Here is a 27,279-nt window from a genome sequence, read left to right as displayed (position 1 = left end):
GTTTCTCATAGCCAACACCTATCCCACAAATGCTGGCTCTGCCTCTCCAGAGCTCTGAGAATCTCAGCCTGTTCCTTCCTCCGGTGTCCTCTCTTCCTTTCTCATACTGGAAAGCCTACCTCCTCCTCTTTGCCCAGTGATTGGTTTCTTGTCATCTTTATTAGCCAATCAATTAATTATGAGAAATTCCCCTATATCTCTGTTGCACGTAGAGCGATTGCACTAGTGGGAGATGGGGTAAGTCAAGCATCTACATGAGAGAACCAAAAAGACCTCCCAAGTATTGTGGGGAGCACCATGGCTCTCATTTCAGTCCCCAATGAGGTGTGGGGGCAACTTTCTAAGCAGTCACAAACTGACACACACTTAGTTTTTTCTTTTGTTACAACATACATGGCCATGCCTCACTCTCCCATTCCAACTTCTTCCAGCCCCCTCCTTCCACATCCCACATGGGCCTCACACCTTCATGTCCTACATACATGAAACCCACTGAGTCCCATTAGTGCTGTCTGCGTGGACATATATAGAGGATTGTCCACTGTAGTATGGGCAACCAACCAGTAGCCCCACCCCCAAATAAAGCTGACTTTCTCTTCTTGGAGGCCATCCCCTGACTGTAGCTTCTTAACTAGGAGTGGGGCACTGTGAGCCTCCCTATCAATGCTGAAATATTGACTAGATTGATCATGTGCAGGTGTTTTGTAGTATCTGCAGCTGTTGAGAGTTCATGAGTGCAGACACTGTTCTTCAGCTGTCCTCCACAACCTCTGGCTTTCAAAATCTGTCCCCTCTCATGATGCTCCATGAGCTTTGTGGGGAGGACATTTATATGTGTATATGTCCCACTTGAGGATGAGCACACCGCAATCACCTCTTCTCTGATGTAGCTGTTTGATGCTATTTCACTTCAACCGAATGGTAGTGGTTTCTCCCTGGGGGTCTGTGGCCTCTCTAGCCTCAGGCTCTTGGTCAAGTTTACAGTACCAAACATGAGTTCCCTCCTGCTGAGTAGGGTTTACATCTAATCCGACAGCTGGATGGTGGATTACTCCAGAGATGTTTGTGTCACTGTTGCACAATGACTTGCTTGTTGTGTCTTGCTGTGTAAGTCCTTAGTGCAGTTCACAGCGTCTACAGCTGGGTATAACTTTTGGCACCTTTCTCTTCCAGCAGCCTGCCCTCTGCCTCTCCCTCTCCAGTTCATTACCAGTTTGATTTTTCCAAAGTCCTGGACTCAAAGTATGTGGTATCTTTAGTGGTAGGGTTCTTACCACCAAGCTCTGGTGAACAACCAAGTTCAAGGACAATAGCTTTATTTTTGTTTGTTTTGATCTCTTGACCAGCACCTTCCTGGGAGCCATCCCATATTCAGGACCAGCCTCTTTTGTTTCATAGTCTACCATTTCTGAGGACAGTATCATTCCTCTATGCGTGTATTGACTGATGCCATTTTTGCCTTTGTGCTTCGTCCTGCTTTGTACACCAGTTATCATTAAGGTCTTTTACACCTTATCATGATGTCATTGTACACTAGTTATCATGTCACTTGTACACTGGTTATGATGTTATTATATACCAGATGATGTTATGATGTCATTATATACCAGTTATCATGACGTCATTTGTACATTAGTTATCATGATGTCATTGTATACCAGTTATCATGATGTCATTGTACACCAGTTATCGTGATGTTATTGTTTTCCCCTCAGTCTCTTGGCTATGCTTTTTCTTTTTTCAGTGTCAAGTGTTCTTCTGATATTTTCTATAAGGCAGGTTTGGCCTACAGAATTGGTTTGGACACAATTTCTTTTGACCCATTTGTATCATGGAAAATTTGGGTTGTCTCAGACTTTGGAGTTTATTCCTGTTCACCATGTTCATTCAGGGGTTTGTCCATTTCCTCTTTAAGCCCTGCAGACTCACAGGTCTTATCTATTGCATTTGCCCCCTTTTGTCCCATCTCCATTTAAAAAACTAATTCATGTGGGCCTAGCTCAGCTTGATCACATGTCCTGTGGTGCCTCTTGTGCTTCCCAGCAAAAAAAGTCCATGAATGGGAAAGAGCTTCCAGAGATAGACCACACATAACCAGCTCTTTATACTTCACAATCGACCCCGCAACACCGGTAGAGTGACCAACCTCTGAAAACTTGTTTTCTGATGGATGGCCTTGCTGGCTTGTATATTTCTTTCTGTGAAAGTCTGATTGTCTAGAATATGGGTGGTAGGAATATCTGTGCAAAGTCCTTATTGTCACTCATACAAGACTCAGTAAAAATGTAGTTTTCATTAAAATATAGAAATCTGGAAACAGTAGCCTCTCCTGCACTTCAGTCTCCCCTGAAAGGATGCCATCAAAGCCCAAGGTTTTACATTTCTAGAGTCTGTGCTTTCTTTCCTTAATACCATTTTTGGCTCAGTTCTAGAAATTATAATTTAAAATGTTTAGCTCAAACAGATTATTACAATTAAAAGTGCATTTTTGATCATGGTATCTTTTAATTAAATCCTAGGCAAGAGCATACCTGTCACCTGAAGATCTTCTGAAAGGAGAAATTGAAGACGCACTGGAAAAGGTGCAGGTGGCCATCAGTGTCTTAAAGACGTTCCAGAATTCTTTCTTCAAATATAGAAAGGGATTGACAAGCTATTTCACAAGAAACACGGAGCAGAGATCCTGGGATTTTCAGTCTCATCTGGTGTTTGGCAGATTTAACAAATTTCTTGACCGGCTGGTAAAAATAGAGGTATTCATTTATTACCTTTATCTAATTATATGTGGGTGGGCTCACGAGGCTCATGTGGTGGAGTAGCTTTTCTGTGAGGAAAGGGGGGGGCTTTGTCTTATCCCTTTCCATCCTCCCCCTCTTCCTCCCTTCCTCCCTCCCTCCCTCCCTCCCTCCCTCTCTCTCTCTTTTCTTTCTTTCTTTCTTTCTTTCTTTCTTTCTTTCTTTCTTTCTTTCTTTCTTTCTTTCTTTCTTTCTTTTGTGGTATTGGAGATCACACCCAGTTTTGTTCATTCCTGGAACCCCCACCCCCTGCACTGACATACACCCCTGGACTTTGTTTTTTTTTTTTTTTATACAGGGCCCTACTATGTATCTCAGGCTTGTCTTGAACTCTCTATCCTTCTGTCTAGCATGACAGAGTGTACCGCCACAGCCTGGTGTTTTTATAATAAAAAACCTTTTTTTTTATTTATGAGAGTACACTGTAGCTATCTTCAGACACACCAGAAGAGGGCATGGGATCTTATTACAGATGGTTGTGAGCCACCATGTGGTTGCTGAGAATTGAATTTCCAGGACCTCTGGAAGAGCAGTCAGTGCTCTTAACCGCTGAGCCATCTCTCCAGCCCCCCTGCTGTTTTTTCAAGGTTTCTTTGTTGTTGTTTTTTTAACTGTTACAACACGAGAGTAAGTAAATCTCTTTACCTGCTAGTGACTAGACATAATTTCCCAAGTACTTGTATAAAGTTGTAAAATGGGAAACTTTAAAGGATTCACTCTTCTTGTGAAAAGGCTGAAAAGGAAATTTATAAAACTCAAAAGAAAATCTCATTCCTAAAACCCACTTGGTAATTTAAGTATCACGCTGTCATTTTCTGTTAAGAAGATCATTATTTTTGAGATAGGTCTCACCATATGCAGATTGGCCTTAAACTTGCTGGATAACTCAAGCTGCTTCTGAGTCAGGATCCTTCTGCTCTACCCGCTCATGCCCGCCACTCACACTACCATATAAATAGCTGTATGTATACCATTTACAAGTATATAACAAAACGCTATAAAATTAATAAACTCATTCATAAATAGCTGTGCATCACATGCATGCAGCTCTGTCAAGGCCAGGAGAGGGCCAAGATCCCTTGGAAGTGAGTTTACCCTCCATTGTCAGACACCATGTGGGTGCTGGGAATCTAACCCAGATCCTCTAGAAGAGCAGCCAGGACGCTTAACCAACGAACCCTCTCTCCAGTCCTGGGTATAAGTGCTTAAAAAAAAAACCTAAAAAACTAAAGTGAAAAAATTGAATGCACAAACTTTTATGACGAGTCTACCAGCCTAGGCTTCCTGAAATGTTTGAACTGAGGCTGCTGCCTTCTTTTCCTCCTTAGAGGTTTCTACAGATTTTACATTTTATTGTTCATGTAATATTTTCACATAAGCCAGAGATTTATGTGAAGATTCTTATTGCTGGTCAGTCTGAGCGCTGCTAAAGTCTGTCAGACACTTACGGGTGACGTCTCCTCTGTAGATAGTCTCCTAGGTTCCTCTCCAGTCATGGGGCTGGGCCTCTGCAGAGTGTAGGTGGCTGAGCCTAGGCTACCACCCAGGGAGCTCTCTGCTTTCCCATTAGGATGGCACTCAGAGGATTCATGTGTACGTAGTACTCCAGGAGCTGTCTCCACTGTGAGGTAGCTTTTTGGAGTTTGAAAATGGTTTTTAAAATCAGCGTTTGCTCTGTTCAGTGAAGTCAGCAGTATTGACTTTCTGTGATATAAGTGCCCTTTGATTCTGAATTTTTGAAAATGTTTTCATTGGAGTCTTTAAAAGTCTCCTTTTCTTGCTGAAGGTGATAGAAAGGTCATTACTGGTTTTTTTTTTTTTTGTGTGTGTGTGTTTTTTTTAAAGGATATGTTTGTCACCATACTGGAATTTGAGAAACTGGAAAGACTGGAATTTGGTGGCAGCAAGGGAGCCGTCCTAAATGCACAAATCCACTCAACAAGTGAGGAATTTATCGAATGCTGCAAAGTTTTCCAACAGAGCACGTACGATCCGTCTGACTGTGATGACATGGTAATATTATGTACTTTCCTTTTAACATGGAGGATTCTATCCTTTCAAAGCTAAAAGGGAAGAAGATCGCAGGGACAGTGCGAACTATCCAGGCTGATCCTTGTAGGACCGGAAGCTGTTAGGGCTCTTCAGTTCTACCCCCTTGTTCATGACAGGGACCAGATTTGACCTTTCAGTTCAGAGCTCTCAGACAACCATGGGCCTCAGGCTAGGTCAGCTGCTTGGGAATATCAGAATGGAATTCCCTGCATTTATACTTACTGATCTGCTCGTCCAATGCCCATGTAACTTACATGTTTTATCTTAAACTTTTCTGAGTTATTTTTGGTCTGTTGAAACAATTAGTTTCCCCACCATCATTATATCATTCACCGGCATGCATATTGTTTCATAATTTCTATTTTTATAACTTAATAATTTCATATTTTGAACTTCAAGGGACTGGAGAGGTTCAGATTCAAACTGCTTTCAGTCTCTGTCACTGAGCACACTGTGGACAGGGAGTTTCCTGTGAGCCTTTCTCCAGCTCTAGGATAAAGAGCTTTTATGTGGTTTGTTTTGCCAAATCCCAGAAACCTGAGTTTAACAAAGAAGAAAAGGTTGGTTTATCTTAAAACAATTCTGGAATAAATATATATATATATATTTCAAATCAATCTTTGAAACATAGGAGCACAATAGGTCAACTTCACAAGGATGTAATTAGATGTAACTAGCAAACCTTCTGAATTCTAGTAACTGGTGGGTAGTTCAGTGAATGTGAGTAAGACACTGCCATGGTCAGTGCTTCTCTAGAATGTTTCTGCACAATTTATGGACAGTAGGAAGAAGATAGTAACATCCAGGCTCATCCCTAGAGCTATGTGATAGAGGCACTAGGGCATTCAGTATGTGGGGCTGTCCTGGGAGCCAACAGCTCAGCCTATGTGACGACCTTGTAGAGTTCTGTGACCCTTTGGAAGAACAGCCAGTGTTTTTAACCACTGAGACAAATCCCCAGTTCCTCTTTTCTTTCTTAAAGGTTAGTTTTATTTTCTCAGCATATTGCAACTATTGTATATTTTTCTTAAAGGATCCTTTAGGAGGCTGAAGAGTTGTTCCAACTGGTTAAGAACACTGGTCGCCCTTCCAGAGAACTGGGGTTTGATTCCTACCACCCACTTTCCAACTCATAGACCATCTGTAGTACTAGTTCCAAGGGGTCTGACTCTGTTTTCTGGCCTCCATGGGTACTACATGCATATGGTACACAGGCATACGTGCAGGCACGTCTTTTTCATCTTATGGTGACACAGTTTAAATTCCTTTCATGTATGTGTGTACTTTAGAATGTGTATAAATAGGAAGCTTCTATGGTAGTAGATTTCAAAGCCATGTGGTTTTTCAAAAGGCCTTTAGTGTTGGTCAGTTCTTCTGCATGACCTTTAGCCATGGAGGAATAACGCTTACTGGCTGGCTCCTGAGGGGTTTCTCAGCCTGCTTTCTTATAGAGCTTAGGACCACCAGCCCAGGTGTGGCCCCTCTGCAGTGAGCTGAGCCCTGTGACATCAATCACCAATCAAGAAAATGCCACACAGGCTTGTCAGTCTGGTGGGGGCATTTTCTCAGTAGTGGGTTTTCTTCCAAAATTATTCTAGCTGCATCAAGTTGAGATAAAACTAACCAGTACACTAAGCAATTCTTTTGCCATTATTACTCTGTCATATTTTCTAATTTACACAGGTTTTAGCCTGAAACATCTGTATTCATCCTGACACACACTGTATTCATCCTGATACAGTCTGTGTTCATCCAGACACAATCTGAGTTCCTTCTGTTTTTTGTTTTTTGTTTTTTTGAGACAGGGTTTTTCTGTATAGCCCTGGCTGTTCTTGAGCTCACTATGTAGACCAGGTTGGCCTTGAACTCAGAAAACTGCCTGCCTCTGCCTCCCGAGTACTGGTATTAAAGGTGTGTGCCACCACGCCTGGCCTGAGTTCCTTCTGACACACTTGTGTTCATCCTGACACACATCTGTCTTTACCCTTTTTTTTTTCCTGTTTTTGCACAAAGAGCCTTCAACACACTGTATAACCACCTTGCTCCTAACTGTATTTTGGCATTCTTTGTATGTTGTTATAATTATGTTTCTCCTTTTATTTTTTTTTCCTCACCATTGCACACTATTCAACAAATTGTGGGATTTGCTGGCTTGTGTTATTTTAAACTATTACTTTGAGTAGTGGTAGAGGTGTCCAACAATTTAGTTAGGAATTTCTGCTTATAGAAAGTTTTGGGTGAGCTTTTTAGTCATCCTAATGTTAAAAGCAACTAAGATCCTAGTCATTACAAGCACACATATGTGTGCATGTGTGCATGCAGACACACATGCACATGCATACATGTACACATGTACATACAAGAAATTAGACTGGATAAGAACTTCAGAACCCAAGAAATAGTATGGAAATAAGTTCCTTGGGTTTTCATTATGTAAAATGTCCAGAATTGGAAACAAATATCTCAGCAACCTGAAGTGCCGGTAGCACATACCATGGACCTCTATAAAAACTTGACTGTATTTAGCCAAGGGAGCAAAAGGGCTCCCCAGCAAGGCAGAAAACTTAGAATTATCTATATGCTGCCAAAGACCAAAGAAGCAGCTGTGCTACACTGTGACCGTGCCAGGAAGGCTGGGTAGGAACTTTAAATTTCTACCCTCTTGGAAACCTAGTGTTCCATTCCTCACCCTTGCTGGGTGGCTAAGAAGAAGGAGCCATGGTCTTCATGCCTGCTAGCCAGGAGAGAACCTCCTCTCTGTGGTGGTGGTCATATGAAAATCTGATTTTTTTTTTTTTTTTTTTTGCCTCACCTGGTAGATCCTCATGTCACGGGGGTGGTATTAGCCTTGTTGAGACTGAAGACTTTCACAACAGCCAAGTGGTAGCAAGGCCATCAGCATGTGGTACCCTCTGGGCCTACAAAGGGAGTTGGACCTCATGGCGTAGCTGTGTGTTAGGAGGGTCCTGGTGGAGAATCCAGACCTTGGAGGTCCAGAATCTCAGCAGTTGGCAATATCTGATATCGGTTGGTAAGACAATACTGTACTGTGAGCCGGGCAGGCCTCTGCTGAGCATCACTGAGCTGATGGGGATATTGGAACCATCTGACAATGACTGCTTTATTTTTGAGCCTGAGTTGCTGGGCTGTTCCATCAAACTGCACTGTGGTGACAAGGTCCTGGACTCTCTGATCTCAGGTTCCCAAGTGCTGGGCTTACACAAGTATATCACTGTGTTCATCTTTCAGATTAAATTTAAAAAATCGAAAGTGAGAGTGAAATTACTTCTTACCTATAGGGAAAATATAATTTGATTGGTAGATCTCTTATCAGAAACCACCGATGGCAGAATTTAATGGACAAAATAGGTTCTGAGAAAACTGTAAATCTAGAATTTTCCATCCTCAGGGACAGAGGGGAAACGAGATAATTAGATGAACAAAAACTAAAAGAATACATTTGTAGGCTGATCTTAAGAAAATGATTAGAGAAGAAATTTCGACATAGAAAGGCAGCGGTAAAGGAAGAGGCCTTGCATACCAGAGAGGATGTAGTAGACAGGCATGCTTAATGTGTATTATAATAGGAATTCCTCCTCCTCCCCGGCCTTCTGTGTTATGTTTGAGAGCAGAAGCAAAATGTGATCACTGCTTTGGTTATGTGTGTGTGCTAGAGATTGAACCAGGGCCTCGTGGATGCTAGGCAGTTGTTTCACCGCTCAGCTGTACTGAACCCAACTCTGATTCTAAATGTATGTACAGAAAGTATTCAAGACAGTTATACTATAAATGGGGAGTTAGGATTAAGAAGCATTGCCCAGTGCAATGTCATGACCACTTTTCCAGTGTTTTCTTCTGGAAAGTGTATGGTTTTCCATGTATATATCTAAAGCTTTAATCTACTTCATTTTAAGTGCAGGGAGGGTCCAAGTTGACCCTTTTGCAAATGGCGAATCTTCCTAGCATCATTTGCCAAAGAGACTGTTCTTGCCCCGATGAATGGTTCTGCACAATTATCAGCAATCACTTGATTGTATGTATGAGGGTTCATGTCTGGGCTTTCTATGCTATTTCTTTGATTTATATGTCATTGCTACACTGTTACTAATATCACAGACTTGCAAATTTTGTCACTAGAAAGTATGAGCCTACTAACTTTGGAAAGATTTAGTCAGATGTTTAGGACGCTGTTTTTAATTAGTGCAAAGGCATCCGTGAGAGATTTCGACAGGGATTAGATTAGCTAGGCAGATTGCTTTGGATAGTGTTGTCTCTGTAACGATATTAAATCCACTGGCTCATGTATGTGGGTTAGCTTCCTACCCACCCCTTCTTTAATTGCTTATACATTCTGGTATACAGGTCTTTAATTGCTTATACATTCTGGTATACAGGTCTTTGACTTTTGAGGTCAATTTTTAAAAATTAATTAATCAATTAATTAACAAATTTACTCATTAATTTTACATCCCACTCACTACCCCCTCCCAGTCATCTCCTCCTACAATCCTTTCCCCATGACCCCCTCCCCTTCTCCTCTAACCCTGTGGGGGCCTCCCTGTGTATCCCTCTATCCTGGCATCCAAGTCTCTGTGAGGCTAGGTGCTTCCTCTCCCACTGAGGCCAGACAAGGCATCCCAACTAGAAGAACATATCCCATACACAGGCAACAACTTTTGGGATAGCACCTGTTCCAGTTTCCAGACCCACACAAAGACTAAGCTGTACATCTGGTACATATGTGCAGGCATGCCTAGGTCCAGCCTGTGTGTTCTTTGGTTGGTAGTTCAGACTCTGAGAGCCCCAAGGGTCCATGTTAGTTGGCTCTGTTGGTCTTCTTGTGGAGTTCCTATCCCTGCAGTGGCCACAATCCTTCCTTTTATTCTTCCATAAGAATCTCCAGTCTCCATCCACTGTTTGACTGTGTGTGTCTTCATCTGAGTCAGCTCCCGGGTAGAGCCTCTCAGGTGACAGCCATGCTGGACTCCTGTCTGCAAGCATTACAGAGTATCATTGATAATGTCAGAGACTGCTGCTTACCCTTGGGATGGGTCTCAAGTTGGGCTGGTTATCGGTTGGCTGTTTCCTCAGTCTCTGCTCCATCCCAAATCCCTGTACTTTTTATAGACAGGATAGGTTTTGTGTCAAAAGTTTTATGTGTGAGTTAGTGTCCCTATGGCTCCACTGGGGTTCCTGCCTGGTTACAGGAGGTGGCCTTTTCAGGTTCCATATCTCCAATGCCGTGAGTCACAAATAAGGTCACCACCATTGATTTTTGGGCGCCTCTCTTATCCCAAGTCTCTGTCTCTTCCTGGAGATCCTCCCTACCTTCCATGTTCCCATTCGTTCTCCTGCCCCTCTTATGACTATTTTATTCCCCCTTCTAAGTGAGATTCAAGCATCCTTGCTTGTGCCTTCCTTCTTGTTAAACTTCTTTTCATCTGTGGAGCGTAGCATAGGTATCCTGCATTTTATGGATAATACCTATTTATAACTGAGTACATACTATGCATGTCCATTTGGGACTGGATTCCCTCACTCAGGATGATATTCTCAAGATCCATCTATTTGCCTGCAAAAGCTCAGGATGTCTTTGTTTTTAATAGCTGAATGGTATTTCAATGTGTAGATGCGTACCATATTTCCTTTATCCATTCTTCAGTTGAGGGATATCTAGGTTGTTTCCAGTTTCTGGCTACTACAAATAAGGCTGCTATGAACATATGTGAGCAAGTATCTTTGTGATACGGTGGAACATCTTTTGGTACATGCCCAGGAATAGTATAGCTGGGTCTTGGGGTAAAACTGTTCCCAGTTTTCTGAGGAAGAGCCAAATTGATTTCCAAAGTGGTTGTGCATAAACAGGTTGTCCTACCAACAATGTCAGAGTGTTCTTCTTGTTCCACATCCTTGCCAGCATGTGCTGTTCCTTGAGTTTTTGATCTTAGCCATTCTGACCAGTGTAAGATGGAATCTCAGGGTTGTTTTGATTTTCATTTCCCTGATGGCTAAGAACTTTGAGAAATTGGTCTGAAGTTCCCTTTCTTTATTGAGTCTTTGGATGGTTCAGGTATCAGGTGACTGTGTTTTTGTTTCATAGAATAGTTTGAAGAGTATTGATATTAGCTCTTCTTTGAAAGTCTGGTATTAATCTGTATCATCTGGCCCTGGGCTTTTTTTTTTTTTGGTTGGGAGACTTTTAATGGCTGCTTCTTTAGGGCTGTTTAAATAATTTACCTGATCTCTATTTAACTTTGGAAAGTGGTATCTGTATAGAAATTCATCCATTTTATTAAGATTCCAATTTTGTGGAGTGCAGGCTTTTGAAGTAAGACCTAGTGATTCTTTGAATTTCCTAAGTGTCTGTTATATCTTTTTTTGTTGTTTCTGATTTTGTTTATGTGGATATTATCTTTCCTATCTCTCCTTCTTTTAGTTAGGGTTTGTCTTTTTTTGTTGTTTCTGATTTTGTTTATGTGGATATTATCTTTCCTATCTCTCCTTCTTTTAGTTAGGGTTTGTCTATCTTGTTGATTTTCTCAAAGAATCTTCTCTTGGTTTCATTGATTATTCTTGTATTATCTTCTTATATTATTTTCTTTGTTTCTAACAGATTGATTTCAGCTCTGATTTTGATTATTTCCTGCCTTCTACTCTTCTTTGGTGTGGTTGCTTTTTTTTTCTAGAACATTCTAATGTACTTTTAAATTGCTGGTATGAGAACTTTCTAATTTCATTATGGAGGCATTTAGTACTAGAAAATTTCCTCTTAGCACTGCTTTCATTGTGTCCCATAAATTTGGGTATGTTGTGCCTTCATTCTTCTCTGACACAGTGATCACTGAGTAGAGAGTTGTTCAATTTCCATCAGTGTGTAGGCTTAGTGGTGTATCTGTTGCTGGAGTTCAGCTTTAATCTGTGGAGGTCTGAAAAGATACAAGGCACCAGTTCAGTTTTCTTGTATCTTTTGAGGCTTGGTTTGTGACTGACTATACTGTCAATTTTGGAGAATGCTGAGAAGATGATATATTCTTTTGTGTTTGGGTGAAATATTCTAAAGATATCTGTTAGATCCATTTGTTTCTTGTTTGTTAATTTCATTATTTCTCTGTTTAGTTTTTGTCTGGATGACCTGTCAATTGGTGAGAGTGGGGTGTTGAAGTTTCCCACTATAAATGTGTGCGGTTGGATGTGAGATTTAAGCGTTAGCAGTGTGTGTGTGTGTGTGTCTGTGTGTGTGTGTGTGTGTGTGTACACAAATGTGGGTGCTCCTGTGTTTGGAGCATAGGTGTTCAGAATTGAGATATCATCTTGGTAGATTTTTCCTTTGATGAATATGAAGTGTACTTCCCTGTTTCTTTTGATTGTTTGGTTGAAAGTCTATTTTATTAGATATTAGAATGGCTACTCTAGCTTGTTTCTTAGGTCTGTTTGCTTGGAAAACATTTTCCAGCCCTTTTCTCTGAGGTATGTTTCTTGTATGCAGCCGAATGATGGATCATATTTTCATAACCATTCTGTGAGGCTTTTCATTGGGGAATTGAGTTCACTGGTGTCAAGAGATATTAATGACCAGTGATTGTCATTTCCTGTTATTTTGATGGTGGTGGTGGTGTGTGTGCTCCTTTGTTTTGGCTGGTATGGAATTACTTATTTCCTGTGTTTCCTTGGATGTAGTTATCCTCCTTGGGTTTGAGTTTTCCTTCTAGTATTTTCTGCAGGGCTGAATTTATGGATAGATATTGTTTGAATTTGGATTTGTCTTTAAATATCTTGTTTTCTTCATCAATGGTGATGGCTGAATATAGTAGTCTAGGTTGGTATCTGTGGTGGTTTTTTTTTTAGAGGTTGCAAGATATTTGTTCAGGCCCTTCTAGCTTTTAGAGTCTGCTGAGAAGTCAGATATAATTCTGATAGGTCTGCCTTTGTATATTACTGACTTTGTTTCCTTGCTGTTTTTAATGTTCTTTTTTTATTCTGTAGATTTTGTGTTTTGATTATTATGTGGTGGGAGGATTTTCTTTTCTGGTCCAGTTTAATTGGTGTTTTGTAAGCTTATTGTATGTTTATAGGCATCTCTTACTTTAGGAAAGTTTTCTTCTATGATTTTGTTGAGAATATTTTCTGGACTTCGGGACTCTTCACCATTTTCTATTCCTAGGCTAAGTCTTTTCAGGTATCCCAGATTTCCTGGATGTTTTATGTCAGGAATTTTTTAGATTTAACATTTTCTTTGGTTGATATATCGATTTATTCTACTGTATCTTCCATGCCTGAGATTCTTTCTTCCATCTCCTATATTCTGTTGGTGTTGCTTGCATCTGTTGTTTCTGTTCTCTTCACTAGGTTTTTCATCTCCAGGATTTCCTCAGTTTGTGTTTTCTTTATTGCTTCTATTACTACTTTCAGGTTTTACACAGTTTTATTTAATTCCTTTACCTGTTTAATTGTATTTTCCTTTATATCTTTAAGGGATTTATTTGTTTCCTCTTTAAAGACTTCTGCCTGTTTGATTGTATTTTACTGTATTTCTTTAAGGTATTTATTCATTTCCTCCTTAAAGGCCTTTATCATCTTTATAAGGTTGGATTTAAGATCATTTTCTTGTGCCTCAGTTGTGTTTGGATGTCCAGGGCTAGCTGTGCTATGAATGTGTCATATTGTCGTGGCTTTTGTTAGTTGTGTTCTTTTGAGAGCTTTTAGTCATCTGGATGTCTTTTGTTCTTGTAGTAGGTATTGGGGGGTGGGGTGGGTGTTAACCTGGATAGTCTTGGTGTGGCAGGCCTCTGATGGGTGTCCTTGGGATGTATGGTTGCAGATCTGCAGGTTTTTATGGTTCAAGATCCACAGGTCTGTATGGTTCAGGAGCCACAGGTCCAATGAAGGTGAGCAGAGAGGTGGTGGGAGAATGGAGGTTCCCTGGGACAGCAGGCTGCTCAAAGCAGCTTGCCTTGCTCCAGAGTGCTCAGCAAGCTGGGAAGATGGGTGGGGGAAGGGAAGCTTACCTGTATGGTTCAGGTTCCATAGGTCTGCTGAAGGTGGGCAGAGAAGTCAGGAAGAATGAAGCTCCCCCTGGGATACAGCTCCAGGTCAATCTTATTATGAAGTATTTTATTCTTCTTACTACTAGTATAGATGGAGTTGTTTTCTTTTTAGGGATGTTCATTGCCAGTATACACAAAGGCAAATGTTTGTGTTTTTTTTTTTCCTTCTCCCTAGGTACATACATGTATGTATCTTGTCTGTGCAGGAGAACATCCATATTGAGGGTTGTCAGCAATCAATCTCCAATGTTTTTCCCCCAGGCTCACAAATAGGCTAGGTTTGCTGGCTGGGGAGCCCAGGGATCCTCCTGGGTTAAAAGCAAGTGGTAGTACATTGACTCTATTCACTCAGGCTCTAGAGATGGAGCACAGATCCTAATGCTTCCACCAAAGCCCTATTTACTGGCTGCACTCTCACCAGTCCACAGCCAACTTTGTGCACTGATTTCTCACCTGCAACCTTGTTGATTCTGTTAGTCCTAGGTGTGTAAACTTTAGATAAAATCATGTCACCTGTGAGTAGACAGGATTACTTTACTATTTGGATGCTTCTTGTTTTACTTACCTAATTGCCCTGGTGAGAGAGGGAAATCTTTACCCTCTTCACCTTTTGGAGACGATGCTAATGACTCAGTGCTCTTGGAGGAGGGGGGCCCTTGTCATGCTGGATCTTTAGTTCCTTCCATTCTTAGTTCAGTGAATATTTTTTCTCATGAACGAATGTTGGGTAGTGTTAAGGTCCTTCTGCATCAGTTGGGATCATGGGAGGCCCACTCCCCACTGACATTCTGTTAATGTGGTATATTGTGGGGTTTTTCTTTGTGTGTGAAACCACCCTGATATTATGGAATGTTTCCCTTGCCCACTGTTTATAACAATTCTAATATTCTACTCAATTCCTTTTGCATATTGTCTCAGTATTCATAAAGAACATGGGTTTGAAGTTTTCTTGAAGTATCTTTAGCAGACTTTGTTATCAGAGTGATGTTTACCTCATAGAGCAAGTTAGCAAGTACTCCTTCCCCAATACTTTAGAAAAGTTTGAGAAGGATTGACCTTAATTCTCTGTCCCGTCCAGCAGGACCTAGTTATTTGTGGGTGCGAGGGTGACCGAAAACCTGGGAGAAAATGAGAGGCAGAGAAAGAAGGAGCAGAGACCAAGTAGAGAGTTCCTATCAAAGTCTCAGTTTATTAGGCTGAAATGCTGGGTTTTAAAGCATACAGTGAGGGTAATAGGGAGGGATTGAGGGGGAATTAACAAAGGATAAAGAAGTGGGCATCTGGGGACATGAAGGCTGAAGTCAGGCTCCAGGCAGCAGGCACTCTTCGTCTTATCTCCAGAATTTGGATCCTCCTTAACAGCCTTGGGTGTCAGGCCGGGCTCAGTACGTAACTCATCTCCTTGGATGTCTTGGGAGTCAGGAAGAGATAAGGAAGAGGGGACTATAATTCAGCTTTTACAGCCTCAGGTGCCAGGAAGGGAACAGGGAGAAGGGAGTGATGACCGGCTCCTAGCACAAGGCCATTTGGCTTGTCAGGGTGGGAGACTGTGAAAGGCTTGTTTTCTCACGGCATGGTCTCCAACAATTCTCCTTTAAATACTTACGGTAAAACCACCTGGTCCTGGGCTTTTGTATGTTGGGAAGTTGTTGATTGCTGATTTAATCTTCTTAAAGAAGATTTGGCTTTCGAATTGATTTTGTTAGATGCCATATCTCTCAAGAGTTTGTCCATTTCGTCTATTACCCTTCCTTATCCCACCCTCCATGAAAGTCCTGTCAGGTGGATAGGGCTGGCCTGCTCCTCACCTTTATTCCTCTGCTGCCATGTGCTGGGACACAGGCATGTACCACCATGTCCAGATATGTTTTCTAATTTTGTGCATGGTTACTTGTTCATGGTACTGCATTGTAATCCTTTTTATTTCTAGAAAAACATAGTAATCTCTCCCCTTTCACTTTCATAGTATTGAGTACTCAGAGAAAACTGACTACAAGAGACTGTCAATCTAGCAAAAAATTGTCAGTCTTTTGAATTAGTGTATTTAGATAATTTTTATTTAATGTAACTAAACTACTGTATTTCTAAAACTAAGCATTTCATTTTCTTGATTAATCTCTGTTGATTTGTTTTCTAGTGCGTGTGTCTTTGCTTTGATCTTTATTATTCTGAGATGGGAAACTAGAATAACCATTTTTTAAATGTTCTTTTTAAAAAAAGATTTATTTATTTATTTATTTATTTATCTGAGTACATTGTAGCTGTCTTCAGACACACCAGAAGAGGGCATCAGATCTTATTACCGATGGCTGTGAGCTACCATGTGGTTGCTAGGAATTGAACTCAGGACCTTTGGAAGAGCAGTCAGTGTTCTTAACCACTGAGCCATCTCCCCAGCCCTTGATTTTTTTAAAACATCTTATATCTGTAGCTTTAAAATTCCATTTTAGCACGTCTATTGCGTATTCTGAGTTAAAGTACATTGAAAGTTTATATTTTCTTTGCTACTAGTCAGTCAGTGTTCCTCCTCCTCCCCCATCTCCCTTCTCCCCATCTCCCTTCTCCCCCTCCCCTTCCTCCTCCTCCTCCTCCTCCTCCTCCTCCTCCTCCTCCTCCTCCTCCTCCTCCCTTTTCAAGTTGGTTATTCTGTGTAGCTCTGGGTATTCTGGAACTTGCTCTACAGATCAGGCTGGCCTCAAGCGTACAGAGAAATGCCTGGCTCTATATCCCAAGTACTGGGATTAAAGGCGTGTGACATCACCACCCAGCTTGCCTCTAGGCATTCTTAATTTCTCTTGTGAGTTTTTCCCAATAGCTTGTTCATGGGAAATAAGCTTTTATATTTTTCTGGACTTGTGAAATGGAATTATACAGTGAAAAATATTTTATATGTATATGGTAGAACACCAGGAGAGTAGCAAAGCAATACACTTGAAAGTGAATAAATATATGCAATATAATTTTTAAATTCACAAATAATTATAAAGAGGCAGGAAAATATAGAGAACAAACTGGAAAGAAATAGCAGGCCCCAGTATACAAATAATCATATTAGAGACAAGTGTTTTAAATACACCAATTCAAAGACAGATTGATGGGTGAATTAAAACATGTGACACAGTGCATGCTTTATTTTTCTTTTTGTCTGAAAACAACCGCAAGCCTATTACAAGTCACTGCAAACATTAATCAAAGGAAATTAGAAAGGACTACAAACAGTGTCAAGTAAAGTAAACTTCACAGGAGGAACATTGCTGAAGAGGGATTCCTCAGTGACAAGGGGTCAGCCCACCTAGGAAACAGCAATGCTAAATACACAAAGCTGCAGAGAAGCAAAACAGTGAAACAAAGTTGCAGAGCTGGAAAGCCTACCCATTCGAGTGCCCACCCCCGCCCTCTCCATAGCTGGGGAACAGAAAATCAAGGGTTTGAAGGACGAGATCAGCACCAAACAAGAGCACCTACTGAGCTACAGTGGCAACAGCTGCTCTAGAGCCCATGGAACAGGAACTGCCCAGCTGTCCTAAAGGAATTAAAATCAGAGAGGCAGATCTTTGACAGTGGCTTCAAACAGTAAAGCAGTAGGAGGAAACCGCCAGGAAGACAGAGTTCCCTGAATTCAAGAGGAAAGCTATGTAGGGCTCTGTCACTCAGCAACAGTGTTTTGTGGCCACTCCTCAGAGAAGGATCAGAATGAGAAGGGGTGGTGGTGGGCTTGTTTGTTTTTGAGACAGGTGTTTCTGTGTCATTCTGGCAGTCTGGGAACTCATCTGTAGACCAGGCTGGATTTTTTTCTTTAAAGCAAAAATAGAATAGGAATGGAATAGCCACCAAAAACCTTGATATGTTTCAATTTAGTGTGTGTGTGTGTGTGTGTGTGTGTGTGTGGTGTGATGTGTGATATGGGTATGTATGGTGTATGATTTTGGGTGGTTTGAGGGATGTGGCATGGTGTATAGTATTGTATGTATGGTGTATTTGTGTATATTTGTGTGTTTGGTATGGTATGTATGATGTGTGTGGTATATATGGTATGTGTATAATATTGTATAGTGTGAGTATATATGTGTATATTTTAGTCTATATGTGTGATATGGTATGTATAGTGTGTGTGTAGTAGTGTATGTATGGTATATGTTTATATTTTGTATGTGTGTCTGTGTGGTATAGTATGTATGATATGTGAGTGTTCTATGGTATCTATATATATATATTATGTATGGTGTGTATTTGTGGTTTGTATTATTTATGGTGTGTATGTATGGTGTGTGTGTGTGTGTAAAAGAGAGAGAGAGAGAGAGAGAGATGGTGTGTATGGGATATGTATGTGTGTAAGATAGGGTCTCTTGTAGATGTGAGTGTTGGGATAACAGCTGTATGTCACACTACCCAGCTCATCTCAATTTTTGAGCTTCTGATGTGGAGAAATCTACCGGCATTCAGTAGACATGCTTCACATTTTGAACTTTGGCCTTCTCCCAAGCTAGCTGTGTGTCCCAGGTTTCACTCCCATATTTCTGAGCAGTACATCGGCCGTGGTTCCTGTCAGCACTAAGGGCAGTGACCAGCCCACAGTGCACCTGAGGTGTGTTAAAACAGTTTGACTTCATCTTTTAAATGTATGGTCAGTTTATCATACATTTACCACTGCAGGGAGCAGCTGGAGTAAGAGCACCAAAGCAAGAGAAGTGGGTGACACCAAAATGTGGTTTATTGAAAAGGCAAAGTTCTCTAAAAGATCTTCTTTTTTTAAAATTAGGTATTTTCCTCATTTACATTTCCAATGTTATCCCAAAAGTCCCCCATACCCTCCCACCCACCCACCCCCACTTTTTGGCCCTGGCGTTCCCCTGTACTGGGGCATATAAAGTTTGCAAGTCTAATGGGCCTCTCTTTCTAGTGATGGCCGACTAGGCCATCTTTTGATACATATGCAGCTAGAGTCAAGAGCTCCGGGGTACTGGTTAGTTCATATAATGTTGTTCCACCTATAGGGTTGCAGTTCCCTTTAGCTCCTTGGGTATTTTCTCTAACTCCTCCATTGGGGGCCCTGTGATCCATCCAATAGCTGACTGTGAGCATCCACTTCTGTGTTTGCTAGGCCCTGGCATAGTCTCACAAGAGACAGCTATATCTGGGTCCTTTCAGCAAAATCTTGCTAGTGTATGCAATGGTGTCAGCGTTTGGAAGCTGATTATGGGATGGATCCCTGGATATGGCAATCACTAGATGGTCCATCCTTTCGTCACAGCTCCAAACTTTGTCTCTGTAACTCCTTCCATGGGTGTTTTGTTCCAAATTCTAAGAAGGGGCACAGTGTCCACACTTTGGTCTTCGTTTTTCTTGAGTTTCATGCGTTTAGCAAATTGTATCTTATATCTTGGGTATCCTAAGTTTTTGGGCTAATATCCACTTATCAGTGAGTACATATTGTGTGAGTTCTTTTGTGATTGTGTTACCTCACTCAGGATGATGCCCTCCAGGTCCATCCATTTGCCTAGGAATTTCATAAATTCATTCTTTTTAATAGCTGAGTAGTACTTGATTGTGTAAATGCACCACATTTTCTGTATCCATTCCTCTGTTGAGGGGCATCTGGGTTCTTTCCAGCTTCTGGCTATTATAAATAAGGCTTCTATGAACATAGTAGAGCATGTGTCCTTCTTACCGGTTGGGGCATCTTCTAGATATATGCCCAGGAGAGGTATTGCGGGATCCTCCGGTAGTACTATGTCCAATTTTCTGAGGAACCGCCAGACTGATTTCCAGAGTGGTTGTACAAGCTTGCAATCCCACCAACAATGGAAGAGTGTTCCTCTTTCTCCACATCCACGCCAGCATCTGCTGTCACCTGAATTTTTGATCTTAGTCATTCTGACTGGTATGAGGTGGAATCTCAGGGTTATTTTGATTTGCATTTCCCTGATGATTAAGGATGTTGAACATTTTTTCAGGTGCTTCTTTCTTCAAAGAAATACCAAGGAAAGTTACCGTTAGCAGAAATCCAAAAAAAAAAAAAAAAAAAAAAAATTGATGGCTACAGAGTTGTAGACATCTAAAGATAGTAGAGAATATACAAACAAAACTCGGATAGAATTCATCGAGTCTGCCCTGAGCAGAGAAAAGGGAAGGATTTCTCAGGTCCTGAGGGAGATGCTGTGTACTACCCAGCACCTGAATTCAGTGAATTCACAGAGTAGGCTCTTTGTCATAAATATATAAATCACATTTTCATCAAAAATATTTTGGCTGTGCATAAAAGGAATTATTTTTATGGTTGTAATCTTATTTCTATTTGAAAATATAAAACTATTTGTAGATACAGTTTGCACCCAAGTCTTGTAAGACACAGATAGTGAAAAGCTCACCTAGTAAAATGAATAAATTTTCTCTCTTCCTACACAGTTATTCAGAGCAGGACAAGAGCAGGTGAGGTCTGGTTAAAAAATCTCAGCTACGGTTTTGCTATGTATCTCACATTGTGAGCGCTCTGGGCTTGTTTACCCAGTATATCTGTGATTTTGTATCCCCTGACCGACCTCTCAAAATTTCCTCCCATCTTCTCATCCTAACTTCACATTCACATACAATACATCAAGACCACACAGTAGTTTTCTTTTGAATTTGACTGAGTCCACTTGCAGAGTGTCCCCCAGGGGTGTCTATGTCATAATAAATGTCAAATTTCCTTTCTCTGAGCAGAGTTAACATTTCTTTTCATATAAACACACTCTCTTCCTCCTCCTGCTCCCCCCTCTCTCCTGTTTCCCTTTCTCTCCCTCTCCCTCTTCCTCTCCCTCCCTTTTCCTCTCCCTCTCCCTTCCTCTCCCTGCCCCTCTCCCCGTCCCCCCTCCAACCTCTCTCTCTCTCTCCCTCTCTGTGTGAGTGATATCAATTAGCACATTCATGCACTAACCACCCCTTATATTGTTGCATATCCTAGAGTGTGAGTTACTTGCTCAACTCCCTACAGCTATCTTACTGAGGTGATTTCATATCGGTTGAAGGTGGACTCAGGAGAACACTGGGTTCCATAGTTATTCTATTTTCACATCCAAGAACCTGGCACTTGTTTCCACAATGACTGTATCAATCTATATTCAAACTACTATACAGACCACAACAAAGGGGATTTGACCTAGGGATGTAAAACAGGTTCGGTATTTGGTGTGAACTGGAAACTGATACTGTGGCTTACAATTTAACCCTCTTAGTCAAAGAATATAAAATAACAGATATGTGGAATAAATAGGCCAAGATCTAACTGTACAGCGCCTGAGTTATAAGATGTCAGTTGTATAGAATTAGGGATTTAAAGATAGCTGAAGGAGGGGTCGTGCTAATCACTCCAAAACTCAAAATGGAACAAGTTTAATACCAATTCATGCCTCTTCCCCATTCAAATCTCACTGGAAGGGCAGGGTCAAAGAGGATGAAGAACTCTTTAAAAACCTTAAGCACAGGACACTTCAGAGTGAGCAGTTTCTTCAAGACCTGAACACACAGCATATTCAACCGCCTGATCAACATCTCTACTGGGAATTCAATGGATGGCTTAAAATGAACCTGTTCAGAACGAAGTCTTTCCCATCCCCCATCCTACTCTTGACTGTCTTCAGCTCTTCAAATGTCACAATTGATCTCGTAGGGGAAGTGCTCAGAGTCATCTATAACGTCACTCATTTTCTCAACGGCAGCCAGTTCCTCTAGGTTTGTCTGGGAAGCACATCCATGCCTCATTTCTCGCCCACACTGCTGCCTTTGCCTCTAAGCTGCCCCCTCTGGCCTGTTTCAGCTCCATTAATTTATTCTCTGTGGAGCAGCTTGAGAGCCTTTCACATGCTTAGTCAAATCATGGCTTTTCTCTAATTAAAACCTTTTGATAGCATCTCGGGATGCTAATACAGGCAATTTTGTACTTTCCAGAATATAGAGACATTTTTATTAACGATTCCCGAGTCATACTAACTCATCATTTACTGTCCAATAAGTACTTACTGAGAAACAGCTATGAGCTGGGAACTCTGTGAACTGTTCGCGACTATCACTGGAAAGATAAGTCTGGCCATTAGGCTTCTTAACTCAGAATTCAAAGGAGAGTATAGGTAGGTGACTAAACAGCATGCTGAATGCTGGGTGATGAAAATAGACTTCTATTCCAGAGGTGAGAATACACAGAGATCTGTACCATAAACAGAAAGGAGGCTAGAGAGAAGTTGGTAACAAAGATTAGAGGTCCTGGAGGTTAAATCAGGAGACTGAAAATACCAGGGTCACCAGGTCCCACCCATGCAGGGCCTTGAGAAACATGTTGCTATTACTTTAATAAACAGATTATGAACTGAGATGATAACTGACAGGAGATTGACTTGGAGTGATGTAGATCATCCAGGTTGCACCTTGGAGGATGTTTAGAGCTGGTAACGGCAGCCTAGGTGTACAACATTGGAGGCTGGGAGGATTATGCTGGAAAAGATGGAGACAGAGGTGGCAGGAGATAGTTATGAGAGAAGATGGTTAGCACTTGTCAAAAGAGTCAAAGGAGCTTCCCAAGTTTCTCTTAGGGTTTACAAAAAGAGCAACTTCACAGAGAAGTCAATGGGTTCTCTGTAGCAGTGTATATGCTAGTGCGTGCGTGCATGTGTGCGTGCGTGCCCGTGTGTGTGTGTGTGTGTGTGTGTGTGTATGCATGAATGACTGAGGCTGTTGCTTATCCTTTAGTGGATTCTGGGAATCAAACTTAGGTCCTTGCTATTCAAGGACCTAAGTCAGACTCTGACCCACTGAATTATCTTTCCCAGCACCTCCCTGCTAGATTTTCTAAGGGATAGGTCCCTTGGGGCCATTTCTAAATTTGATTTTAGGAATATAGTGTGGAGGAGAGAAAGAGAGCAAAAGAGCATGTTTGCATGTGTGGATGTGCATGCATGCACATAGTTTTCATGTGCGTATGAATATGTGCATTATGTGTACATGTGCATGCATGTGGGGGACATGTCTGAGCATGGACATGGATGTGTGGTTTATATGTGTGCATGTGTATGTGTATGCCTGTCCTTGCATGTGTGTGCTCATGTGCATGTTCATGTGTATATGTGAGTCTGGGGTAGAGATTCTGTGTCGTCCCCTTCTGATATTGCTCATTCTTTCCAAGGGTTAAATAGTTAAGGATTACAGACAGTGTACTCTCAGTTTCTATCCTGAGAAGTGGGATGTGTGAGGCTTGTTAAAACTTGCTGAGAAGTTGTGGTTTTTTTCTAAGTCCGTGATTCCTGAATGGAGAGGCTGCTTCGCAGAATTCAGGAGACCATCCTCTTGATGCTAAATGTTGTGGTTTGTGACACAGATTTCAGAAGTCTGACCTGAGCTGTAATTCCCACTCCAGGTTAAACTTGTTGTAAGAAACCTACCTGCTCAGCATTTTCAGGCTGCTTTAACAACAGTGTATGTTGGGTGCTTGGTGAACAGGAAACATTTATTTTTCACCTGCTAGATGCTGGGAAGTCCAAAATCAAGGCACCAGCTGATTCAGGGTTGGGCAAGGGCTGCTCTCAACTCTCAGAACCCACTGTGTCTTCCCTCCTGTTTTGGGGTATACATGAGTCTCTCTCAGGCCTTAAGATGGCACAAGTCCCATTTAGTCAGGAGCGCCTGCCCTTTCTTCACTGTCAGAAATCACTATCCCTACCTGTTTGGATTTCATCATGGAATCTGGGGGCATAGAAATTCTGAGACTATTGTGGCTGCATTTCCTCCCAGAAGCCAAAGGATGGGTTCTATGCATAGCTGTATTATATGTTATAATATATATTATGTTATATATGTCATATACTATTACAGTTCAATGATTAGATACAGTCTTAAACAGAAGACAGAAATGAATGATATCAAGTTACAAAGTCCTCCCCCATAACTAATATTTTCCTAAATGGGTCAATGCAACAAATATATTCAGTGACTAATCATGTCTACCTAATTTCCTTTTGCACCAATGGTCAATGGCAATAGGAAGCAAGTTGGCAACTACTGTCCTAAAGGAATAACATACATTGAGTTTATTTAGAATGCAAAAAAAAAAATGCACTTGCTACCTGGGGTCTATTTTGCCATTTACAAAATGGAAAATCAATATCAACTTGTGCCATATGTTGTAAAGATTGAGTTAGTGTAAAGCCCTGAGCCAAACAGATGTGGATGTGGTTACAGCGATTGTTATCGCTGATTTTGTTGGTGGACAGGGGAAGGCCCTCACTGTGCAAGCCTAGGGCAAGCACTTCAGGCATCCCAACTGTGGAGCACGAGGAAGGCTGTGTGTCCCTAGGGAAAGCTTTACTGAAGGCAACTGTGCCACTGTGAAGACAAAGCTGTAGTCATTCCCTCCCAGTTTCCTTCCTTTAAATTACGAGAGAGGGTGGTTATGCATGAGGAGGAAGCTGCCAGCTGCATATTAATGAGAACCTGGAAAAAAATATCTGAGTATTTCCAGTTCCTCTGTCACTCATAAGGTATCTCACGGATGCGCGGTTTCAGTACTTACCCCACGAGACAGCATTTTCACGTACAGGTTTTCCACCCTAGAAATAAACAAAAATTTTTCTGTGGAACTTACAGATGACCTAAAATTCTAATGGGGATGTTTTGAGAAACTGTTCTCTTTATTTATGGTTAAGATAGGAGGAGGAAGGCAGGCACACGGATGTCCACATCCAAGCGTGGGAGCCATCATACTGAAAAGGCTGAGCCTCGTGAAGACATGGGTAGCCTGCTACACAGGCAGTGCTCTGTTGCAGCTGTTCCTTGGTCTTTTCTGGAATCTCCTTACAGATGAATAAATAAATAAATAAATAAATAAATAAATAAATAAATAAAATAAAATAAAATAAAATAAAATAAAATAAAATAAACTGAGCAGCTAGGGGAAAACAAGGTCAAGCTAACCTGGCTGCTGTTTTCATGTTGGAGTCTCCTCTGTAACTAACACTTTACTTTGTATGACACAGGAGTTCGAAAGTGATTATTTCAAATTTAAGTCCAGAACCCTGGATTTTGACAGAAGGCTTGGGACGCTGCTTTGCGAAGGTCTCAGCAACTGCAGTGGTTTGGAGTCTGCATTTAAGGTTAGTTAAAGGAAGCTTCCAAGAAAGTGAATAATTAGACTGTTAGATGAAAAGGCCAAGCCTGTTCTTTTCTGTTTCACATAAAGTATTAACCAGTTGGCCACATTCCCTCCATCTTCAGCCCACGGAATAATGAGGTTTGGATACTACACTAGAGAATAATGAAGTTTACTCTGGGAAGGTCATGTTCAGGACATTTAATTTTTGATCTTCTCTGTCATTCGCTATATTTTAGCTCTTATTTCCTGTAGAACAAATTGAATGTGGCCAATGAAATATCGACTCAATGGTAAGCCACATTGAAAAGTTTAGAAAAAATCCATAATTTCAATAATTCTTTTCTTTATATTGTTTGCCCATGCTGGGATCATCTGCCTACTTTATTACTCTGACTGAAACAAATAATGACTTATTTTCCCTATTTCATTGGATGTAAGACACCATTGATTGCCAGGTATTATTTATGTGTCAATAAGGGAAAAAATGCTGCTAAAGTAATTATAATTTCATTGATTGTCTAATGCATTCTGACATTAGAGATATTGAAGCATGAAAGAATGTTTAGTGAATGAACTTTATAATGTAAATGTGTGTTAAGAATCATGTAAAAGACTGGGGATGAGTGAGATGGGTGGGGGGTGTAGGTAGAGTGCTGCCCAGCTTGTATGGGAGGGCTGGGGAGAGAAAGGGAAGTCGAGTTGTTCTGAGAAAAATGTATTTTGATAGCTCCTGGAGATGAAAAGTTTGTAATATGGAAATAGGAACAGCATGTTAAAAAAAAGTGAATTGCAAATCAAGTGTAAGTTAATATTAGATTATATCCCAAAGGGGAATTGAGTATTTGCCATCCAAGCAAGCATAATTGGGAACCACAGGCACGCTTTGTTGAGAATGGCAGTGCAAAGTAATAGAGCAACCGATTTTCAAGGAAGATATTATGGAATTTTGAGTTTTCAGACAGGTTGACTAACACTGGTGAAGCGGTTTTCTCTGTTTCCTAAGTGAGCTGAGCATTGTGATTGGAGGATTGAGACAGAGAACATGGTGTGGGTTGGTTTGTTTGTTTGTTTTAACATGACAAAACTTTTCAGGTAAAGTTGAGATGACCATTGGAGAAAATATAGAGTATTCTGTAGTTTCTTGTCCTGGCTACAATTAGTTTACATTTAATATGCTATTTTCTTCCTTTGGCTAGATATGGATAAGTGTTCTTCGACAAAACAATGGCATTTTGATCCTCTTGTGGTCTTTCCCATTTGGCAGAGTTAGGGTTTGTCCATCTGTCTGTTTGTCAGTCTTTCTCCCTTCCTTCCTTCCTTCCTTCCTTCCTTCCTTCCTTCCTTCCTTCCTTCCTTTCTTTCTGCCTGAGAGAATTAGATTGTGTTTTTTTTTTCCTCGAATGTCTTTGCAGTGACTTATCATATTTATGTTACTGGAAAATGTTCTCTTTTAAGCTTTTGTGAGTAACCAGAAGAACAGAGTAAGCTCTCAATATAGAGAGATTCATAATTCCATTTAATAAACAATCTAATTCAAATCATTCTTCCTGTGCACTCATGGCCATGAACATGGGTTATTTAAGTACATGTTCGTTTATTTTTTCTAAGCAGTTTTGTCTTGTTGTCAAGTGATTTTTTTAAAAAGCATTCCACATATTTGTAGCTTGACTAATAAGATAAGATCCCGCCTAACACCTAGGATGATGGGGCATCATCATATAGCTTTTGTGAGGGGTAAGTTGCCTTGTAGACAGCAGGAACTTACTGTTGCCTTAGAGTAATAGGATTAAAAGGAATAGACATGATACATGTTGGGAGGGTAATGGCAGAAGGACAATGTACCGGGTCATATACTTCAGGGAACCACGACTTCAACCAGAGGTACAGGTTAATGAACTCATACCATTGATTACTTTAAAAGAGGAATATTTTTGTATGCTATTCTAAAATGTGAAATTTTGGTGTTTCTGCTCCTGGTAAAGGAAGGAAAATGAACACAGCAGTGATAAGTGGCTCTAAGATTTGTATTAAGGTAAATTGAAATGTGTTGGGAAAAAGAGTCCGGAAGAGATTTTAGTCAACATACAGGTTGAATGTGATTCAGTCAAAAATCTGAAGTCCAAACTATCCTCAAATCCCAAACACCTTGGGTTAAGCATACTGCCACAGGTAGCACAGTCTACCTTGTTAAAGTCTTGTTAAAGTCTGCTTCATACACAACATTATTAAAATACTATATGAAATTGCCTTGAGTCTAGCTGCAGATAGGATA

The 27,279-nt window shown here is 40.9% G+C and overlaps 1 protein-coding gene across 1 annotated transcript in view; it reads left to right on the top strand.

Moving 5' to 3' along the window:
* The window catches only part of Dnah11 (dynein, axonemal, heavy chain 11), a 321,062-nt gene that overhangs the window by 16,755 nt on the left and 277,028 nt on the right, over positions 1-27,279 (top strand). Inside the window, exons 7-9 of the mRNA NM_010060.3 lie at positions 2,520-2,753; positions 4,641-4,808; positions 24,892-25,008. Of these exons, the coding sequence (NP_034190.3) occupies positions 2,520-2,753; positions 4,641-4,808; positions 24,892-25,008 (519 nt within the window). The remainder of the gene's footprint in view (positions 1-2,519; positions 2,754-4,640; positions 4,809-24,891; positions 25,009-27,279) is intronic.

The sequence above is a fragment of the Mus musculus genome, chromosome 12, assembly GCF_000001635.26.
Source record: "Mus musculus strain C57BL/6J chromosome 12, GRCm38.p6 C57BL/6J".
Classification (NCBI taxonomy): domain Eukaryota; kingdom Metazoa; phylum Chordata; class Mammalia; order Rodentia; family Muridae; genus Mus; species Mus musculus.
This window is presented reverse-complemented; position numbering and strand designations above follow the sequence as displayed.